We start from the raw sequence: 23100 nt of genomic DNA on the forward strand, positions 1-23100 counted from the left end.
CTTACTAAGTTCTAAGATGTTAATAATCGTAGTTTGGATAGCCCAACCAGCTTGAGCCCCATTTGAATCAAGAAAATCATAACAGGCTTTTGCATCCCCTTCAATTCATTTCACTCATGCAACGGAAACCTATTGACTTTGATTTTGAAACCAAACACGCAAATGGAATTCTATCAACCATCTTTTCCATTATACCCTTTTCCAAAGGGTAAAACCCAAGTCCAAAATCACATCCTCACATCTAAAATACAAGAAAAAAATAGGACAAACAAATCCAAGCACTTGCTTCAATCAACTCTACAAAACAATAAGCACCAAAGCTACCTCTTTCACATCAAAATCGCCCTCGCCATCCTTACAAAAACTTCAACAATAACAACAACAACAACGAATAGTAATCCAATCTCCCCCACCTCATAATCAATATTTACACAATTCAATTCGATTCTTATTAACATCAAATCCGATGTGGTGCTAAAATTCCAAACAGCATCCATTCCAGAAACAGTCCGTATCCATTTCAAAAACAAAAATCCCAAGTGAGAAATCAACATAAACAAAACATAAAAAAGGCTTTTAATTCTAAAAAACATCCAGACAAATTTTATTTTCAATCTATACAAAACCCAAAACTTAAAACAACCCCTTCCAAAATCACCACTTTCCAATCACCCTCATAAAACCTTCAACGACAACAATAACAACACACATAACAATCCAACATTCCCACCTTGTAAACAATAACAGTTACACAATTTAATTCTTATCAACATCAAATTCAGTATACTACAAAAAAATTTCCAATGACCACATATCTTTTGATTCCATGTCAACAACAACAACAACTCATATCCATTTCAAAAAAAAACAAAAATCCCATCTGAGAAATCAACATAAAAAGGCATTTCAGTTCCAAAAACACCCAAACCATTTTTTGTATCTACCAAGAAGCTTTCTTAATGCCAGCAAGAGCGCCTTTTGAAGCGAGTTCACGAAACACGATACGAGACATACGGAAGAACTGGTACACACCGCGAGATCGGCCGGTGAAGATGCACCGGTTCCTGAGGCGAGTGAAGGAGCTGTTTCGAGGCAACTTGGCTAGCTTGTACTGTTGTTGTTCTCTCAACTCCGGTGGAAGCTCTGGGTCTCTGAGGAAAGCCTTGAACAGGTTGCGCTTCAGTTCGAACTGCTTAGCCAGTTGACGGCGCTGGTTGTCGTGGATGTTGCGGTTCTCTCTGCGGACCTCCATTGCTATCAGATGTCTGTGTTTCTCTTCTCACGTTTCAGTAGAAGTGAAGTAGAGCGAAATGTAAATGGGTTTTTTGGACTTCGGCTTATTGTCAATGGGCCTTCTTCTTTTTTGTCATTTTTCTTGGGCCCATTTTCGGCCGGTACATGTTCAATAGCAAAAAAAAAAAGGAAAAGATGAAGATGACGATGAGAACAAAAATTAAAAGATGAGATGAGTGTCAAGAAATATACAGAGTAGTAGACCCGAAGAGAAATCTTTGGAGATGAACAAATCTGAGAGAGGGAGGAGATAAGACTTAAGAGAGACAGGAGGTTAAGTGAGAGTCAGACCGTTTGAATAGAAGAGTATAGAGGGAATTTAAAAAGACATTTTGAATATACAGTTGTGATGAGGTTTGGGATGTGGGAATATTGGGAATTTGGTGATAGATGGACTTAAAAAAGAGGAGCAGTTCCAGTGTCACAACAAAAGGCACAACTTGCACTATAACTCACTCATGTGTGGTTGGTAGAAGGGTGTTCCTACATGGATTCATCATCACCCCTCTACTAACCACAACTCGTCACATGGTGAGTTGTGGTATAAATTGTACCTTTTGTTGTGTCATCAAACTTTTTTCTAAAAAGAAAGATGAAAATAGGGGAAGAGAAAGACCAAAGACACATGCCACGTAGATGAAGGAGAAGTAAAAAAATGAATCAAAAGATATGATAGTAGTGGGGTTGGTTTAGAGAAAGGATCCTACTAAGGGTATCTTTAGAGCAATTGTTAATAAATTATTTTAGGAAATTTTTTACTCCACTTTTATGGGAAATAGAAAAAACTATCAAAATATTAATTGCCTTTAATGAATGAATAGTGAAAATTGAAAATTAAAATCATTATTTTATATCTATATTCCACTTTTTTGAATTGATGTTTTTTTCCCTTTGATGAGATTGAATTGATACTTTTAGGTTATATATATAAAATCTCAAAACACTCATGAAACGATATGCTAAAATATTTCATTTCACTAGCCAAACCAAAAACGAGTTCCAAAATAGAATTAATAACATTGCAAAAAACCAATGATATTTCCTAGAATAATTATAGTACCACATATTTGTACACACACTTTGTCACAATTATCTTATATGACAGACTATATTGGCTGTTTATTACTATCATATGGATTCATTATTTTTTCTTCACAACTCATAATCCGCCACGTAGAATAGTTGTGATAAAGTGTGTGAAAGTGTGGTAGACTATGAGTGATGAAAGAAACAATTGTGGATCCATATAAAAATCATAAACAACCACTTATAGTCTATCACGTTAGTTAGCATTATGAAAAAAAAAAAAAAAAAGAGTTGTGCTCCTATAGAGCTTGAACTATAAGCCATGAGATCCGTAACTCCTACCTCGGCTCATTGAAAGTGCATATAGCTCGACAGTCTCTAGGACGTTGGTACTAAATTGACCGGCATTGGACACAAACTAATAACTACTGCTATAAGTTTATGTATTTTTTAACCATTAAATTAAGATGTGTTAGTGGATCGATAATACAACGGAATTGTCTTTTATTATAAAAGAAGGGTCAAGATTTAGTGTCATTTGAGAATTATTAAAAATAAGTCTTGTTTTTCGTCTCAGCTTTTTAGCAAATAATTTAGCTTTTAATTTTTTTTTAAATAAACTAACTTTTAGTTTTTTTGTAACATATTTAACATAAAAATTATCAAAAACAATATCTTTTAGTAAGATACTTTGCAAATAAGTCACCAAAAATAAGCAATTCCCAAATGCATTTTTGATCCAAATTGTGATTAGTGCAAATCTTTTTCACATGGGATTACCTCTTAACATTATTTTTATTGTACACTAATTAACTTCATTTTTAATTTTCATAATGATAAGGCAAAGACTCCAACCTAAAGAGTGTTGATCTCTTTTTTTTAATAGGCAGATACTAGGGAGAGGGGAAAGATGGGGTTGGAACCATAAACATGGGGCAACACAAATCGTTGGGCAATCACTTGAACACCATTCTCCTTCCAAATATGAATTCCACATAAAATTGAAAAGTTTCAAATAAAATATGAAGCAATTAGAAAATAAATTATAATATATTTCAAATGCTCAGTAAGCCCAATGAAGCACATATCTTATACACAAATGGACTTGGCTCTATCAAAGAGCCAATACACCATTATCAGGCCGTAAGTCTCACATTTTTCCACAAGCAATGACATTCGTAACTTGAAGATACCTTAACAAAGATCATTCCAGGGCTTGACAAAATCTCCTCAGTTAGGACATGTCTCCTACATTAAACGACCTGCAAACTCAACAAAAACAGATTATCAACAGTCCTTACTAGCCAAATGAACAAATAGGGGTTTCTAAATTAAAGATAATTAACATCAAACTTTAAATAAAGTCCTACCATGGAAATTAAGATATGCAAGGTCTCATGCCTATGCCAATAAAGGAATTTGCTAACCTATTTCCCACTGTTATTAACCATCAACTTGTGCCTCTTCGGTCTTCACAATAATTTCTACAAGAGTCCAGACAAATTTTGGTAGCAAGAAACATCAAATAGCCCATGATGATGGAGGAGAATTTAAAGCCCAGAGGAAAGAAGGCCCATCTGTCTATTTTATATTAGACTGCTTGCTATCACAAGACTATTGTTTTGTTCATATCTAATTTATGTTTTTTTTTTTTTTTTAATGTATTTAGCAATTAAAAGGTTGGAGATAAAAGATTAAGATTCAAGGGTCATTGTAGGCATAGAAAGTGGTCTCGAGGATGAGAATGATGATATAGAAGACGAAACTCCCTTCATGGTGCTGGATCCATAGAACTTGCAGCACGAGATGAATTGGAGGATTGGTTGGTGTGTGCAGTTAGATTGGTGGACTTTATCCTTTGTTTATTAATCTCCATTCATTCAAATCTCCTTGGTAGGGATCCTTGTTTTTTTTCCAGAAAAAGAGCAGATACTATGATTAAATTTTGAACAATAAAATATCAAATTCTAGGCTCAAGAGCTCAAGCAATATTTAGATATGTTATCTCACATAATAGACAAGAAAATACTACCTAGGATCAATGACCCAAATGAGGCTACTATAATACTCTTATTTAGCAACCCTAGAATCCTATCCTTCACGTTCATATAACAGATAAATCATAACCATCTAATTTCATTAAAAGTCACATGCTAGTCACATAACCTTTTAAAATGCTTATTTTTTTAAATAGCTACAATGAAATTTTAACTTATGATGTCACGATGATTTTTCTTTATCATCAAGCAAAGGGATATTGATAAACAGAACATTGCATGGATAAATAACCAACTAGTCTAGTGATAGCAAGCAAACATACAAAATGGACTAATAGTCTAAAAGGCCTTCTTTCCTTTTTGATAAGTAATAAGTTTATTGATATAAAAAAAGGAACACCCCAGTACGCAGGGAGTGTACAATGGGTCAAACAATTCAAGAACAAAAATTACAGGAATCTAAGAAATCAAAAAAAGAAAAATAAAATGATTGGTTTCACAAAGCAGCCAACAAATCGATTAAAGCTCTATAGAAAAATAACTTGAGGTTTGGTATGGATCTCTCATTATCTTCAAAGGACCTACTATTTCTCTCCTTCCAAAGACACCACAACAAGCAATGGGGAACAATCAACCATATATACCTGATGACGACCAAATCTACCTTGCCAACATGCTAGAAGCCCCACTACAGATTGCAGCATAACCCAGCTTACTCCAAACAAACCAAACACCATAGACCACAGATCCATAGCAACCAGACAATGAAGAAAGAGATGGTCAACTGATTCACCATTACACTTGCACATGTAGCACCAATCCAATATTCAAACCTTCCTTTTTCGTAAATTTTCAATCATTAAGCATTTCCCTAACGCAATAGTCCAAACAAAGAAAGCTACTCAAGAAGGAATCTTCTGCTTCCAAATACCTTTCCAAGGAAAACAATAGTCATTAGAGCCCACTAAAATACTATAATAATTTTTAACCATGAAACCCTTCTCTCTATAAGGCTTCCAACACATCTTATCATCACCAAACCCCTTTACTAAAGCACCATATATGGTATCCATGAAACCCGACAGTGTCTCCAATTCCCGGGCATGCACACCCCTAAAGAAACTTACATCCCAAAAGAGGAATCCATTAGCAAACTTCATAAGCTCAACCACACTAACCTCTTTATCTCGGCAAAATCTAAACAATTCAGGATAACTGACTGCAAGAGATGTCTCACCACAACAATGGTCATGCAAAAACTTCACCCTAGATCCATCCCCAATATCATATAGAATTTAGCGAGAAAAAGAAGGTCATCCCCGACTAATATTTTTAAACAAACCGACACCATGTGGACCATTAACAGACCTAGTACACCAGCAACCCCACCCACAGCCATATTTCCCCTCTATCACTTGCCTCCAAAGGGCAACCTTCTCCATCCCAAATCTCCATAGCCACTTCCCAAGCAAAACTTCATTAAAAAGTCTTACCTTTCTTATCCCCAAGCCACTTGAAGAAATGGGAGTACAAACAGGAGCCCATTAACCAAATGAAATTTTGGTTCGTCACCAATGCCAACCCATAAGAAATTCCGTTGAAGTTTCTCAATTCGGTTAGCCATAGCAACAGGTATAGGAAATAAAGATATAAAATAAGTGGGTAAATTAGATAGAGTGCTTTTAATTAAAGTGACTCTACCTCCCTTGGATAAGTACAAATGTTTCCATCCTGCTAATCTCCGTTCTATCTTCTCCAGAATTAGGTTCCATATTGTCTTATCCTTGAATTTTGCTCCCAAAGGAAGACCCAAATATTTCATTGAAAGAGTACCTTGCCTACAACCAAGTACATTCAACAGTAAGACAAAATTATGCACCACACCAACAGGAACCAACTCTGACTTGCCCAAATTTATCTTTAGACCAGAGACCGCCTCAAACCAAATAAGGATCATACGGAGAAACAAAATCTAATCTAGATCAATGTCACAAAAAATTAGAGTGTCATCCGCAAAGAGAAGATGAGACACCACCAAGGATCTTCTCTCTAAATTACCCGCACTAAAGCCTGACATGTAACCTTCATAGACAGCTTTATCCAACATTCTTCCAAGGGCTTCCATAACCAAGACAAACAACAGAGGAGACAATGGGTCACCTTGTCTCAACCCCCTCGAGCTCTCAAAAAACCCATAAGGATTAAGGAGTGCCATTAATCAAAATAGAGAAGCGAATTGTAGATATACAAAGGAAAATCCACCGCCTCCACTTAGCAAAGAACCCACCCCGTTCAAGCAACTACATGAGAAATCCCCAGTTTACATGATCAAAAGCCTTCTCAACATCTAGTTTAGCCCTAGTAAACCAATTTTCAATCTACTGTCAAGGCATTCATTAGAAATAAGTACCGGGTCAAGAATCTGTCTATTCCTCACAAAAGCATTCTGTGAAGCTAAAATTATATCTTCTATGACCATGTGAAGTCAAGCAGCTAAGACCTTAGCAATGATTTCATAAACCCCCCAACAAGACTAATGGGGCGAAAATCCCCAACTTCAATTGCTGCATTTTTTTTAGGGATGAGAGTGATGAATGTTGCATTCAAACTTTTCTCAAACTAACTTTTAGCAAAAAATTGATGAAACACAGCCATAAGATCAGGTTTGAGAATCCCCCAACAAGCTTGGAAGAAAACCATTGGATAACCATCTGGTCCAGGCGATTTATCATCATTAAAATTTTGTATGACATCAAAAATTTCTGCCTCCTCAAAGGGTCTATCTAACCATTCCGCATTATCGCCAGATATCATTGGAAATACCAAGACTTTTGGAAATGGTCGATCAACTTGCTACTCAGAGTATAAATTCATGAAGAATTGGGTAATACAATCAGCAATCATACCTTGATCGGAAGACAAGCTGCCATCAACCATAAGGCTCTCAATACCGTTATTTCCTCTATTGGAAATAGCCATCCTTAGAAAAAATCTGGTATTGGCATCCCCCTCCCTCAAGTGCAGCACCCTAGACTTCTACCTCCAACTAATCTCTTCTAAAAGCGTGAGCTTTTCAATATCGGTACGGAGATTAACTTGTTCTAACTTTTCCTTAGCTGTTAAAGGATAAGTCTCCTCTCTAACATCCAAAATATTCAATTTGTTCCAGAGTTAATGTTTCTTAAAAGTGATCTAATAGGCCTTCTTTCCTTTGAGCTTAAATCATGTCACATGACTTTTTTTTGGGTTTTGAAAGCTAAACCAAGGGGAAAAGATTGGCTTGTAATTCTACATGAAAGCAACTCTTTAAAAGATCAGGAAACATTGTCATTGTGATCACCAACATAATAGCAAATGTGGAAAAGTAAAAGATATCTAGTTACTAAAAGACAATGATTCTTCTTGGAGAGAAGGCTCAATTTGGTTAGGACGATGCTGAATTGTTCCTAAGGCACTACTGACCCTTACTTTTTGAACAAAGGTAAATGCAATAGATTAAAGGCACACCTTTGGTCAGGTGCAAACTCTTCACCCCAATTGTAAAACTAGGCTGTTGAGTGAGAGAATGCACACAGATATACTAATAATAATCTACATCAGGTATGGATGACTCAAAATACAGAGTGCTAACTAGTGACTACAAATCAAAGAAATTAAACTCTAGTTAAAGATTAAGAGCAATGCGTACAAAGGGTTCGAATCACAGAACAATAAGGTAAATTTTGACCCAAAGTTTAAATGCATCATTGCTCCAGACACCATAAATAGAAACTTATGCCAACATGACCCTCCCCTCTCTCCTTCCACATATAAACATAATACCTATTGAGCTTCAAATTTATCTCTAACTGGAAGCACAAAGACATAATTAACCATATCTTAATGCACATTGCTCAGAACAAAGATGTAATATGGCCTACATTTATTAAAAAATTTAAATGAGATGTGAGGAAACTTTGTTACCCGAAAAACACTCTGGAAAATCAATGTTCCTTCCATGTCCATCAAATAATCAACCTCAGTGTGCAAAGTGACCATAATTTTCTTCCTCCTAAAGGCACAGCAAACACTGGTAACTCCAGCTTATGTTGAAGAGAAGCATATATCAATCTGCCCCTGACATGGGGTGCCATTCTGGTTCAACAACTACAATACATTCATCCAATCAAACCAGAATTCTTAACATTCAAAAAACATTTGGACCCAGGTTATGGGGCAAGGTCCCTCTAAGGATTTTGAGTGCCTTTCAGGAGAACTCATAAAAGATAGATTATATCCCCAGACCATTCTTTAGAGAATGCTTTAATTTTGAATATGATCTTGGAAAATGATATTCCTCTAACTTCCATAAATCATTTGACCTCAAATCTTCCTTATGGAATCCATGTATGCGCCTGAAATAGCCATTCTCAGTCTCATGAGAAAAGAATTCTCACAATCACTAATGGAAGAAATAGTAGGTGACATTGTCGCAACTACAACAAAATTCTCTCCATTTCCTACATCTATTTCATACAGCTCATGAAAAACTTCACGAAATTCATTTATCAGTTTCTCGTAGAATGATCTGTTTGGAGGAATGACATTTATAGCAAGAATCCCAAAATCACATAGGATTGACTTAGCAGCCAAGAGAACTTGCTTCCTAACAAATTCCAATGGTGGAGCACTGGTACCATTTTCAGCATCACTAGAATCCAAATCAACCATAATGGTATCAAATTTGTTATTGACATCACTGCCATTATACAAGTAACTACCATTCTCTCCCTCATGAACACCATTTGAATGATATGCAAATTTCTCTATAACATCTATTGCATCGCCAACAATTACCCGAATAGACTCATTACCTAGCAAACCAAAATACTGCCGTGCAACCCGCAAAACCTCCTTGTCAGCCTCAATGCCAACAACCTCAAAATCCAATTGGGCTCTTAGAAAAGTAAGCAAAGCCCCTCCTCCAACACCAACACACAAAGCTTTTGGCTTAAACCCACCTTGAATCCGTTCCTCAATACAACGACCAACCAAAGAAAGACCTGCCACCATTGGCACCAAGTAAGGATGCACCAAAACCTGAATATCAGGCCTGAACTCAACTTCCCCAATCCCCATACAATCAGAACCAAAACCCACCTCAGGAACAACACGTATCTCCGTTTGAATCAAATTTGGCATCCTCTTGAACCTCAATCGCCTCCGAAACTCCCTCACTTCACTCTCAATTTCCACATCCTCAACCAACATTTCACCAGCAAAAGACCCAACAAATTGCTCTAAAACTACCCCACAAATCACATTATCTTCGTATCTCAAAATGGGTATCTCAGGAATTCCATGTTTGAACAAAGACTTAGGAGATAACGCAAGGAACAGAGGTTTCAAGCTCACCTCGAGGCTGTTGAAATCGTTGTTGATCGAACGGCGGTAAATTGATGGTAAAGAATGAGCGTTGATGGGCTGGTTTCCGACGAGGATTAGGCGAGAAATTCCGGGAGAACTTAGGAGGAGCTGGAGGTGGCCGGACTCGGTGGAGAAGGTCCAGTCAGAGTTGCGGTGCTCGGGGACGAGCATGGCGGCGACCCGGGCTGACTCAGTGGGTTGGATGGGTGAGTCGAGGACGGCGACTCGGAGGAGTGAGTTGGGATCATTTGATGGATGGGGAAAGGTGAAGGTGATGAAGCGAGATGGAGTTAAGGTTTCGAAGGTGGTCGGGTCGAGTGCCATGGGAGTTTACTTTCTAAGGTTTACTCAAGGATATTGATACATTAACACTATATACACATCATATACTAGCAACTTTTCTTTTTCTTTTTAAGTTTTCCTTTTTCTTTGTTGATGAGATAGCTTTCTACTTCAAAAATTTTTATTTAAAAAAAAAAAAAAAAATTTCAGTGACCAAAATAATAAATATCTTTGTTAAAACCCAACCCACCCAAAGTCCATTAAAATCCGGCCATTTTTTCTAGATTTCAGTCACTTTTTCACTTAAATCCTTCGATTTTTGGCACAATAAACACCAGATCTAGCCAAACTAGTGATTTCTCATCACAATTTGGTTGAAATCTCGTTGGATCCGACGAGATCTCATCAGATCTTAGATGGATCTGGCAAGATCTCGCCACATTTTGGCAGATTTCGGTGAATATCGAGTTCACCCAAACCGACGACCACCCGCCGAAAATCTAAACCGACGAATCCATTACTGTAACAGGTCGGTTGTAGGTTGAAAAACAACCCACTCGATCTTGTACAGGTCGGTTGCAGGTTGGACAAAAACCTAACCCGTTCGACCCATGGACAACCCTAAAATAAACAAACAAATTAAAAGTTCACTACTAAAAAATTCTATTAAAAATAAAAAATAAAAGCTTACCCAAATTATGTACTATGTATGTACATAATGACAGTACCCTCCCTTAAATTTTGTGATGAATAATAAAGATAAAACATTTTGTAAACGAAGATCAAATGGTTTTATACAAATGCTAAGAGGAAGTATTATTTTATGTAATGTTTGGGAGCGGGTGTCATTTTGTAAAACCACGATGAAGGTTAGTGTGATACTCTCTTTTTTTATTATTATTTTTTTTTTTTGAAACATAATTGGAATTTCATTACGAAAAGAGAGTACAACAAAGCCAAAGGCAAGCTCAATACAGAATCAAACTAACAGACCCTCTTCCTGAATAATTTGAGCCACCATGGGAGGACAAACTCCCTTCCAAACATAAGATTCTTCTTTCTGTCTAGCATATTGTGTGAGTATATGGGCTGCCTTGTTGTATTCCCTTTTCACATGCTTAATATTCCAGCTACTAAACGAAGACAACAAACCACGGATACCTTGATACACATGGCCGAGCCTGCCACTTGTTTCAGCTGCTATGACATTAGAAACAACTATTGATGCATCAGACTCCAAAATAATATGAGAAAGCTTTTGCTCTTTGGCAAGAAGAAGACCATACTCCACAGCCAGAGCTTCAACTTCCTCCACAGAATATTGACCCTGTAAATATTTACAGCAAGCAGCAAGAACATTGCCATCTACATCCCTTATAACTACTCCCACACTTGAGTTCCTTTCATCTTCAGATGTGGCACCATCAACATTGATTTTAAAAGAGCCTGGTGGAGGCGTAGTCCACTTCCCATCTGTTTTAGCCAAGCCTTGATAACAAATTGTTGAGGCTCTTTTGAACTCACAAATATATTCTACAGCAAAACACCAAATCTGGTCCGGAATTTGACTTGAGGCCTCATGCACAATTTTATTCCTGTTATACCATATTGCCCAAGCAACCCCAAAGAAAACCTCCAAGTCACAGGCAGTACCCAATTCAACAAGTTTCAAAGCAATATCTACAATATTTATATTTATATCCAACAAATCAATGAGATTATTTACCCAACAACTCCATACTCTCCTGGCTACTTCACATTTAACAAAAACATGGAAATTAGATTCAGGCTCTTTTCCACAAGCTGAACAAATATCACAAATATTAATACCCCTTCTTTGTAAGTTCACAAAAGTAGGGAGAGCATTCATACACATTTCCCAAGCAAAAATACGTACCTTTGGAGGAATGTTCAAGTGCCAAAGTTTCTTCCAAAGAGGGCTCCTAGCATCACCCGAGGAGCTTTCACCTTCCTCCATTGTTTCTAGCACCCTAACCGCAATATAATAAGCACTCTTTACACTGAATTCTCCCTTTTTATTACCCACCCAAATGATTTGGTCTTCTGGAAGGCTATGGCTAAGAGGAATATTTAGGATAGTCCTTGCTTCAAAAGGCAAGAACAAAGATCTTACTACCTCACTTTTCCACCTCCTTGTATCTCTATCAATCAGTGCTAAGACCCTAGGATAATCATTAAAGTACTTTGGGGGAGAGATTACTTTATATGTTGTGGGAGTAGGAAGCCACTTATCCTCCCAAATATAAATCCTTTCGCCATTGCCAACTCGCCACCGAGTACCTCTTTTAACTACTTCCAACCCATTGAAGATGCTCCTCCAAGTATATGAAGGGCTGGAACCAAGTTTTGCGTTGAACACATCACCATGCAGATAATATTTCGCTTTATAGACTTGGGCCACCAGAGAGTTAGGATTCGAAATCAACCTCCAACCTTGCTTTGCTAGCATAGCAAGGTTAAAAGCCTGTAAATTTCTGAACCCCATTCCTCCATTCAGCTTGGACTTACACATCTTCTCCCAACTAACCCAAGCAATCTTTGATTCCTGGCCCCTTTGGCCCCACCAAAACTTTCTCATCATTCCTTCAATCTCATCACAAACACTTTTTGGGATCTGGAAGCAGCTCATAGTGTAAGTTGGTATTGCTTGAGCAACAGCTTTAATAAGAATCTCTCGGCCACCCACAGAAAGCATTTTCTCCTTCCACCCTGCTAATTTTTTCTCCACCCTCTCTTTGACTTCAGTAAATATTTCAACTTTTGACTTGCCAATGATCGAGGGTAGTCCAAGGTATTTTTTGTGTCGGGTATCCTGCATTGGACCCAACATATTCAGCACTTCACATCTTCTATCATCCGGGGTATTGTTGCTAAAAAATACTGAAGATTTATCTGCATTGATCTTCTGACCCGAAGCAGCTTCATATAGCTGGAGAACATCAATAAGAGTTTGGCATTCTTGACTATTTGCCTTACAGAATAAGAGGCTGTCGTCTGCGAAAAACAGATGAGTGGTCTTGGGGCAGCCTCTACATATTGATACTCCACTAATTCTTTGATTCATAGCAGCATTATTAATAAGGGAGGAAAAACTATCTGCGCACAACAGAAAAATATAAGGTGAAATTGGGTCTCCTTGACGGAGACCCCTAGTAGGAGTAATACTACCATAAGCAACACCATTAACAAGTATAGAATAAGATATAGAGGTGATGCAATGCATGATCAACTCAATCCATTTTCCATGGAAGCCCATTTTCTCCATCACTTATTTAATAAAACCCCACTCTACCCTATCATATGCTTTACTCATATCCAACTTTATCGCCATAACACCCTCCCTACCATCCTTCTTATGTTCTAAATAGTGCATAAGTTCAAAAGCTACAAGCACATTATTAGTAATAAGTCTCCCAGAGAGAAACGCACTCTGATTATCTGAAATAATTTGAGGAAGGATAATTTTAAGGCGATTGGCTAACACTTTCGATATGAGTTTATAAATAACATTACAAAGGCTAATAGGTCTAAAATCTGTTATTTTCGTGGAGTTTTTTATTTTTGGCACCAAAGTGATGTTTGTTCTATTTATCTCTACCATAGACATATTAGAATTAAGCACATTCAATACCATGCATATGACATCATTACCAACAATACCCCTATATTTTTGAAAGAAGATAGCAGACATACCATCCGGACCCGGGGCTTTTGTTGGGTACATCTGATTTAGAGCTGCCTCCACTTCCTCCCTTGTGAACTCTTGAATAAGGCTCTAATTCATATCTTCAGTGACTTTAGTTGGGGTAGTATCTATGACTTCCGAAATGCGAGTCGGAAAAGAAGTAGAATACAGACTCTTGAAATATGACATCGCCACCTCTGCAATCTCATCCATAGAATCATGCCAATTCCCATTTTCATCCATAATACTGTTGATAGTATTTCTCCTTCTCCTATCTGAAGCCCTAGTGTGGAAGTATTTCGTATTTCGATCCCCAATACCTAACCATTGCACCTTTGCTCTCTGTTGCCACATAATTTCTTCACTATCCAATAGCTCATTAATCTCCTTTCTTATCACATTAATCTCACTTCCTAAGCTGCCATCTTTATCCCTACAGACAAGAGTATTGAGAGTCTCCCTCTTCTTCTGAATTTGCTTAGGAATTTGCCCAAACACCATTTTGTTCCATCTAGAGAGGTTTTCAGCACAATGACATAATCTGGCAGCAATCCCACTAGGAGAGTTTAAGTCTTAGCTGCCATCCCAGACTTCTTGGATGATATTTCTGCATTCCTCCCTTCTTGCCCACATCGCTTTAAATTGAAATCTACGTCAATTGGGATGCTTCTGGACAACAGTATCATCAGAAATAAGCAAAGCACAATGGTCAGATGTGGATTCCACCAAATGCTGCACTTTAATATCTTTGTAATGATCAACCCACTCCGGGGTAGCCAAAGCACGATTCAATCTTAGATACAATCTACTCTCACCCTCCTGCATATTACACCAAGTAAATTCAGGACCACAGTAACCTAGATCCTTGAACCTACAATGGTGTATTGCTTCTCTAAACTAATCCATCTGTTTTTGAGACCTTTGCACCCCACCCAATTTCTCTTCTACTGACACAATTTCATTGAAATCACCAAGGCATAGCCAGGGTAGTTGATACTTTTGGCTAAGGCTTTTCAAAAGATCCCACGACTCCTTTCTCTGATGAGTTTTAGGATTTCCGTAAAAACCCGTGATGCGCCACTGAAAACCGGATTCCGGGTCAGTCACAAATACATCAATGTAACTCCCTGAATAGCCTTGAATTTCCACTTTTATGTCCCTACTCCATAACATAGCTAAACCCCCACTTCTTCCCACACTAGGAACCATTAGTCCATTCAACAAACCAATTTTAAATTTCTCTTTTTCCATCTGATGTTTCTTCGTTTTTGTCTCCATCAAGAAGACAATTTTGGGCTTCCAACGTTGCACAAGTTCGCGCAACACTCGAACTGACAGGGGGTTCCCAAACCCCCGGCAGTTCCATCCTAAAGTAATCATTGGTCCAGGCGGTGCTGCTCAGCAGTCACCGCCATTTCAATAAAAGAATTTACCCCATCTCCATGTTTCTCCTCACAAAAACGTTTTGAAATTCTATCATCCCATACAAACAACATATCATCATTAACTTTTCTTTTTTTACTTACCTCTCGGGCTTGCTCAGACTTCTCCATAATTTGGCTCTTCCCTTTCTCCCTTGCCATGCTCTTAATGTTACCTCTGATTGCTCTCTTGCATAACCGGCTTGGGCTTTGTAGCTGACTACCCCGAGCCTCACTTGAGCCTTCTTTTCCATTCAGCCTTAAAGGGCTTAAAGCTTCAGCCTCTCTTATAACCGGTCCATTTTCCTTGTCCTCATTTAAGTCTCCTCTTCCTTTAGGCCCATTTGGGCTTATTATTTCATCCTCTTTAAAAGCCGGCCCATACACCCTCTCAGTTACATCCTGACTTGTCTTATTTCCATGCACTTTATTCCCAACTAATTTAGTTCTAGCACTTTTTTTTTCCTCATGTGATGTCCTGTCCAACCCCTTACTCGAAGCTACTGGAGCAACATCATCCCATCTGATCTGCCTTTCCATATCCCTATGATTTGACATGTCACAGCCTTCCATCATGCCCAAGGATACTGCATCCATCATCTCAGTTGAGCCACTGCCTCCATCAGCTCCACCGGCCTCCATTACAGTAGGTGAGCTCCTTCTTTCATCTCCAATTTCTTCACCAGCCCCGTCGTCGTCCACCACCTTAGACCGCGAGCCTCCTTTTTTAGCCTCAAACTGCATCTTCAACTTATCCTTTTCACCTCCATTTTTTAAACTTCCACCAGCCTTCAACCATTCCCCATATTGCCTTCCTAACCGTTGCTCCATTGGACTAGCTTGACAATGCTTTTCATCATGCCCAAGCAAGCCACAGATGTAGCAAAAATTAGGTAGTCTCTCATACCTAAAATCAACCCAATATCTTCCACCTTCTTCATTCTTAACATATCCCCCCCTACGGAGAGGTTTGTCAATTGGAACCTCCACCCTTATTCTTAAAAATTTAGCTAGATCCACTTGCATCGCCCGCTTGTCAACTTCTAGCACCCTTCCAATCTTACTGCCAATATCCTTCCCAATTACTTCAATCATATTCTCAAAAGGTAAGCCCCAAATCTGCACCCAGAAAAGGGGAGCTGGAGAAACTGATATTATTTAACGTTAAACCTTTCCTCCACCGGCATGGAAGGAGAAGGTTATTGTCAAAATTCCAAGGCCCGCTTTTCTCAACCCACTCTAACTGATATCTTGAACTAAATTTAAATTGTAAAAGATTGTTCCCTACCTCCACAATCCTCAAATCCGAGCCCATCTTCCAAGCTGCCTTTAGAGTATTCTTCAGGGCTCTTATATTTTGATGACGATCTGAAAGTAAACGCCCAAATAAGCTCAATGAGCATTCTTCAAGGATTTCAGAGCTGCTACTGTTTGTAATAACAATATCCTCTTTTTCTTCCTTTGTAAGCTTTAACTTTTCCAAACCATTCACCACTTCTTAATCCATGCAGTCACTACGCAACAAGAAAAAGGGCTACAGCCCATATAGAAACCGGTGTAGACCCAGAAAAGCCCTTAGACAGAATTTTAAGGGAGAGAGGAAGCTCTTATCTAGTTGAGAGAGAAAAGACTCTTACCGAAGAGAGAAGTAAGACTCCTACAGGGAGAGAGAACTCTCTTCTTCTTTTTTTTTTTTTAGTGGAGGATGCGAAGGAAACATGTGCCTTTTACAAAATATTATCCTATTCCTTTGATGAAGTGGAATAGTAACTATTTGAAGGTTAGGTTAAAACTCTCTTTATAAATAAAAAATGGAATAATAATTATAGTAGTGATGTCAAGGGTTAGGGTAAGTCTGAAGGCATTAAACCAAAATTCCAATAAATCAACACACAAGGTGATGAAGACAATCATTTGAAGGTAAGGAAAAAGCGATCATGAATAAACAAGGGTGGGAAAAACAGCACCATCTCAAGTGGAGTATCATCCATCCTTTGTGGTAATACTTACTTTTTGCATTGTGTATTTTTTGTAAATAATATGTTTTCTTTTTAATGACATGGATTGAATTGTTATAATGAACACGATTGATGGAACCAAATTGCAAAGTGAATATAAATGATCTTTGCGTGAAAATCCTTAAGATGATTATGCAAACTGATGAATATGATTCGTGAACTAATAATTGACTTGTGACTGTTAGGTTTTCTTTGGATGTTCATTATGATTATATTTGTGATGATGATGTGAAATTGATTATTTCATCGTAATATAATATGGTCAATAATATGGTCATTAGTTCCTATATTATTGATTTATGAGTCGGATGAGATGAGTGCCTAACACTTTCACATTTCAAAACTTAACATCCAAACTTAGGTTTTGAATTATAGATTAGATTTTTCAATTTAATTTCATATTTTTAGGATATAACACGAGTCAAAGTGTTTTTTTTTTTTTTTTTTTTTCATTTTAGATTGTATCTAGAAAAAATAGGCCATATAATTTTATGTCTATATGTATTTTCATAAAATACAATGTAATTTTCAGCTTTATTCAAATAAATATGTGTATTTATTACTTTAATGGTTTTCTTGATTACGTCATGAAATAATTAGATGACAACTCCATATGTAAAACCCTTAATATGGGGGATAAAAGTATCACTAGTTGAGTAACCATTTTGTGACTCATTTTGAATTCGTTGGTTTGAGGCACTCATACTAGGAAAACCTATCACTACCTTAAATTAAAAGCTTTTGAATTTTTGTTGACATTTTATAATGTTGCTATGAAAATTTGAAAGCTCATATTTGTCCATGCCATTGTTGAACATGGGTTGGGTTTAGAAACAATTGGTGAAACTCCAAGCAATATTCCACCATTCAACATTTTTTATTAGATGCTAAACTTGACAAATTCACCACTAAATTACATTTCCTTCCATACCCCATGCTTAAAAAAATTCAAAATGATAAATAAATAAATAAAAATAAAAACAAAACAAATTATGTCATCTATGAAATGTTTAGATTTCAATTTTTTACTGGTATTCCAAATATAAATATAAATATATTATTTTGTGGATTATATAGTAAATAAAATATGATTGACATGATATTTTGGTATGTATATTGAGAACATATAGAACATGTAATACCAATTGTATGGTTTTTAAATTTTTAATATTATAAAAAGTTGTTATTCAATGTAAAAGTGTCTAGAGATATTATAGTAGGTGTAACTTGATCCTAACAATTATAATGTATTAAATGAGTTATATTCTATAAGGATTCCTATAAAACCTCCCATGCCTACATATTCCGTTATAATGTAGTCATAAATTTTCAAATGATTGGATTCAAGTTACACCTAGTGTAACTTTAAATAATGTTACTGTAGGGACACGATTTCTTTAACGGCCCAATAATTATGTTGGGCTCGTACATGAATGATCCCTCACAATATGATTTGTAGAGAGTGGGCTTGAAAGGCTTGCCTTTGATCACGGGGTGATGGTCCGGTCTTGATTTTAGTGGAATACAGGTAGAAAAAGGAGTTGGGTTTGAGCATTTAAACCCTATAGCGTCGTATCCTGCGAGGTTGGTCTCCTCGGACTTGGTCCGAGGATCATTAAGGTCTTACCCCGGTTACCCAACGGTGGGTTTTTTTTGTGTTGTGCATGAGTTGTTAAGATGTTTTCATCCATCCCGTCCTTTTTCTCCCTCCTTTTTCTTTTATACTAGCCTGCGTTCGTTGTCCTTCGTCCACGTGTAGGGTCAACCTTCACAAGACTGATATTTGTCCCGTCAGTCTAATCCCAGAATTGTTGGGGATGGTTGATAAAACTGAAGAGTACGGCTCTGTCAGGTGCAGAGTCTTATCTGGGAAGGGTAGTAAGGGTAACTTTTCCAAGATATTTTAGGTCTCCTTTCCAGTTTGGTCCTATACCGTTTTTGCCCTTCTTCTCAGTGGAATTTTGGGTCTGCTGAGGACTGAACTGTCCTCGGCAACATCTCCAGGCCATTTGGGCTTTATGTTATTGAGCTTGGGCCGTAGCCTTCTTTGGCTTGGGCCTTTGGACTCCCCACGAGCAAGCGGACCTGACCTATAAATTATTGGGCCCCACAGTTACATTATCCAATAACTTGTTATTGATTCATATTTTGAAAATTCTACTATTGGATCACATGTTCTATATGGTTTTAATATGCATGCTAATTTTCATGTCAATCAAATATTACTTACTATTTGATCTATGAACTTATATTTTATACTTTATTTTAAACTACAAAAATTTGAATTTAAACACAATTGAGTGATGGCATGAATACTATATTTGATCACCTTGAAATTTTCCATGCGTATAGAATAAATGAAAATAATATAACCTAACGGTGGATTTGGCAAAATGCGCACTCGATAACAAATTATTAGATGTTGTAATATTGTTTAAAATTACACCAAGTATAACTTGAACCCAACCCATTTTCAAACGGCATAATAAATATCATTCCATTTACAAATATAATCATAATATATGTTTATTAATAACTACCCAATAAAAAAAAAAAACATTTCCATACTTAGAAAAATCTACAATTTGTTAAACTTTCCCAAAGAGATATTTTGTTTAACTTTTTTGTGCATTGTCGTAATTCAATGCATGATGCAAAAGAATAAAATTTATAGGTTCTATGTTCTCTAGAACTTCATAAATTGTGGGAATTGAGATATCCTGAGAAGTTTTATCTCCCAAAAATATTTGTCAACCAAGCACCCACAACTCAATAGGAAATATTTTGTCCCAAAGTTAGAGCTCAACCAATCACAATATGTCATATAACTAAGATATGAAAGGAAAAAAGCCATACATAGGATATACAAATTTTTTTTTTTTTTAGAATGGGTATATAGTATAAAGTGGGCTAAAATGGCAAAATACCCCTTTCAGCTAAACTTTCCAACAAAATGCCTCTGTTCTGAAACTATTTAGGGATATACCCCTATTTTAATACTCGATTTTTTTAAAATTGAGTTACTTGCAAAAACTTACATGGAACTCAAGTTCCATGTAAGTTTTTGCCTATAATTCGATTTTCTTTAAATTGAGTTTTTCATTGAAACTCGATTTTTAGAAAATCAAGTTTAAAACAGGAGCATATCCCTAAATAGTTTCTGAACAGGGGGCAAAATGCTGGAAAGTTTGGCTGAAAGGGGTAAAACCCCATTTTGGCCGTATAAAGTGAAATGTTTATAGTGGGATAAATAATTTTTGTTCCCTTAATTTTGGTAACTCCCTATAATCATAAATTCTCAACATATATTCATGCCAACAAAAGAAGAAAGTTTTGAAAAAATAAATAGAATATTTCCTATTTTTAATGTAATTTAGGGTTCAAACTTCAAACTTCAAACATATAAATGGAACAATGAGAGAGAGAGAGAACAATAAAATTATATTTATAATCAAAGAAAAAAAAATATAGAATAAAACTAATATATTTACCTATTATGTAGAAAAATGCATCCGATAATAAAAGTAATATATTTATTCAAAAATTTGTTAATATTTGTGAAATTTGGTTTATAAATAATTCCAATTGTTGTATATTACTAATTATTAATTGTTGCATTAAATGCATTTTATTGAGTGTGTTTATATATGTATATATATATATATATATGTGTGTGTATTGTAAATTTTGCTTCATATGACGTGGGATTATGATTACCATTGAAGCTAAGATTACCAAGAAAAGCCAACAAAACAAATTCAAAACTAATATGTATTCTCACACACTTGGTCAATATATATATACACACACACACATCATAGAGGTAAAATTTAATGCTTTTTATAGGGTGTGTTTGGTGTAAACAAAAATTTCTAATCATGGAGGTTTAAAGAGGACGGTAGAATTGGAGCAGAGGATGTGAAGCTTGCTTTGGGGGGCTATGGTGACAATCATGAAGGTTTACGTGATTACACCATGCATATATGGAGGTTTTACAACATATTTTGGTTTTCACATATTATCTTTCTCTTTATCTATTTACATTAGTTAGCTCAACTAATAAAGTCTTTAATGGTTGTATAAGAGATCTGAGGTTCTATCCCTACTTACACAAAAAACTTATTGGTGTCTTGATCTGATAATAAATAACTATCATTAGGAGCAGACGCCATAGGTTGAAACTCTCGCAAAAAAAAAAAAAGAGGTAAAACTTAGTTGAATAGTACAGTGGGATTTATAAATAGTACCAAAAAGTGCAGTGGGTCCCATGAATACATTGAATAGTAGCAAAAATAAGCTAAAATTGCAAATAAGTTAAAACATTCAGATTATCCCAAATGCACACTTAGTGGAAAAACAATCTTTAAAAATAAGTCTTACTTTTTCTATTGGCCAAAAATAGTTTTCTTTTAACTTATTTTTTCTGATGTTACTAAATATTGAAAAACACAAAAAACTATATTTACATAAAGTTTTCCATTGAAACAAATGGAGCATACAACTGGAAAGTTTTGTTTACTATAAAATTTCATATCATATATCGGGTCTGTTTGGATAGAACTTATTTTGCTGAAACTAAAAACTGAAAACACTGTAGCAAAATAATTTTTAAATGTGTGAATAGTACTGTGGGACTCATTTTTAATAAAAAAGTTGCTGAAAATTGTAATTTGTGGGTCCGTGAACAGTGCACGTATACACTGTTCACTGTGAAAAGTCAACATTTGTGGTTACTGTTCAATGAACAGTAACCGCATTACTCCAAAACGCGTGAAAAAAAAAAAAAAAAAAAAAACAAAATAGGAACAGAAACGCAACGCAACTTAAGTGGAATCCAAACACACACATCATACAATAAAAATTAAGTATTAAAAATTATGGTTGCACCAAATGGTGTTGTATATATATTAGCTACCTCTTGTTAGAGCATTCACAACTGGAAATGACATCCTATTCTATTTTACCACCCCAAAAAAGCTATTTTATCAATTATATCATACCATTTTATAACACACCCAACATTCCAACTTTTTTTTTCCTATTCTACTCATTAAAATAATATATCTACACAATAAAATATATTTCCCAAAATAATATATCTCCTTTCTCTAATTTCTGTCTCTCTTCCTCCCCTCTTTCTCATCGCAGTGAACAAACCCAATACCTCACACAATGACCATCCAAACCCCACCACCCCATCACTGCTGCACCCACGGAAAAAACCTGCAAAAAAAGCACCAAACCCACAACTCAAATCAAACCGAGCAAACCAAATCCACAAGAAAACCCACAACTCAAATCATTAAATCCACCACCAACCATAACCACAACCACAAGAAACAACCACCACAGAGGGGAAAAAAAAATATTTAAGCCTCCAAAAACCACCAACAATAGCCACATCCACAAGAAATAGCCACCACATAATCACCTAAAAAAAAAAAAAAAAACCAATCTCCACGCCTCCACCACCGCAATCTACACGCCGATCCACCACGATCCTCAACCCTAGAGCCACCACAACCCACCACAACACGCCACGATCCACACTGATTCAAAACCCAACCAACGCCACCGAACTTGAGAGAGCCACGATGGACTTGAGAGACCCACAAACTCATCAAACCCATGCCGGACTTGAGAGACCCACATCGGACTTGAGAGAGCTACGACCCACGACCCACTTCAGCGATACCCAATTTAGCCATACTCACCTCTTCCTTTAAGCATCGGTCACCAAAAAAAAAAAAAAAAACACAGAACCTAGAATTCCAAACCCACCGATCCACTAAGCCACAACCCACACCACCGATCCAAACCCATCACCTAACCCAACAAATTCGACTCATGGCCTAGCTGCAATCACCACCAGATCCAACTCACATCCCAGATCACAACCCACGACCTCTACTTCTTATTGGCGTGGAGCCCCAACCACCGGCACAAAGAGA

The 23100-nt window shown here is 36.6% G+C and overlaps 2 protein-coding genes across 2 annotated transcripts; both read right to left on the minus strand.

The window, feature by feature from the left end:
- Window positions 1-710: 710 nt before the first annotated feature.
- On the minus strand, window positions 711-1372 carry LOC126722916 (ribosomal protein S14, mitochondrial-like). Its single transcript, XM_050426074.1, has one exon. It carries the CDS (start codon window positions 1250-1252, stop codon window positions 941-943), a length of 312 nt encoding a protein of 103 aa, XP_050282031.1. The 5' UTR covers window positions 1253-1372; the 3' UTR covers window positions 711-940.
- Window positions 1373-3328: 1956 nt separating this feature from the next.
- Window positions 3329-10096, minus strand: LOC126722917 (uncharacterized). Its single transcript, XM_050426075.1, has 2 exons — window positions 8280-10096; window positions 3329-3581 (listed from the first exon to the last, which is right to left on the minus strand). Exon 1 carries the CDS (start codon window positions 10044-10046, stop codon window positions 8679-8681), a length of 1368 nt encoding a protein of 455 aa, XP_050282032.1. The 5' UTR covers window positions 10047-10096; the 3' UTR covers window positions 3329-3581; window positions 8280-8678.
- Window positions 10097-23100: the final 13004 nt, after the last annotated feature.

Source organism: Quercus robur, chromosome 4, assembly GCF_932294415.1.
Source record: "Quercus robur chromosome 4, dhQueRobu3.1, whole genome shotgun sequence".
In the NCBI taxonomy this organism is placed as follows: Eukaryota; Viridiplantae; Streptophyta; class Magnoliopsida; order Fagales; family Fagaceae; genus Quercus; species Quercus robur.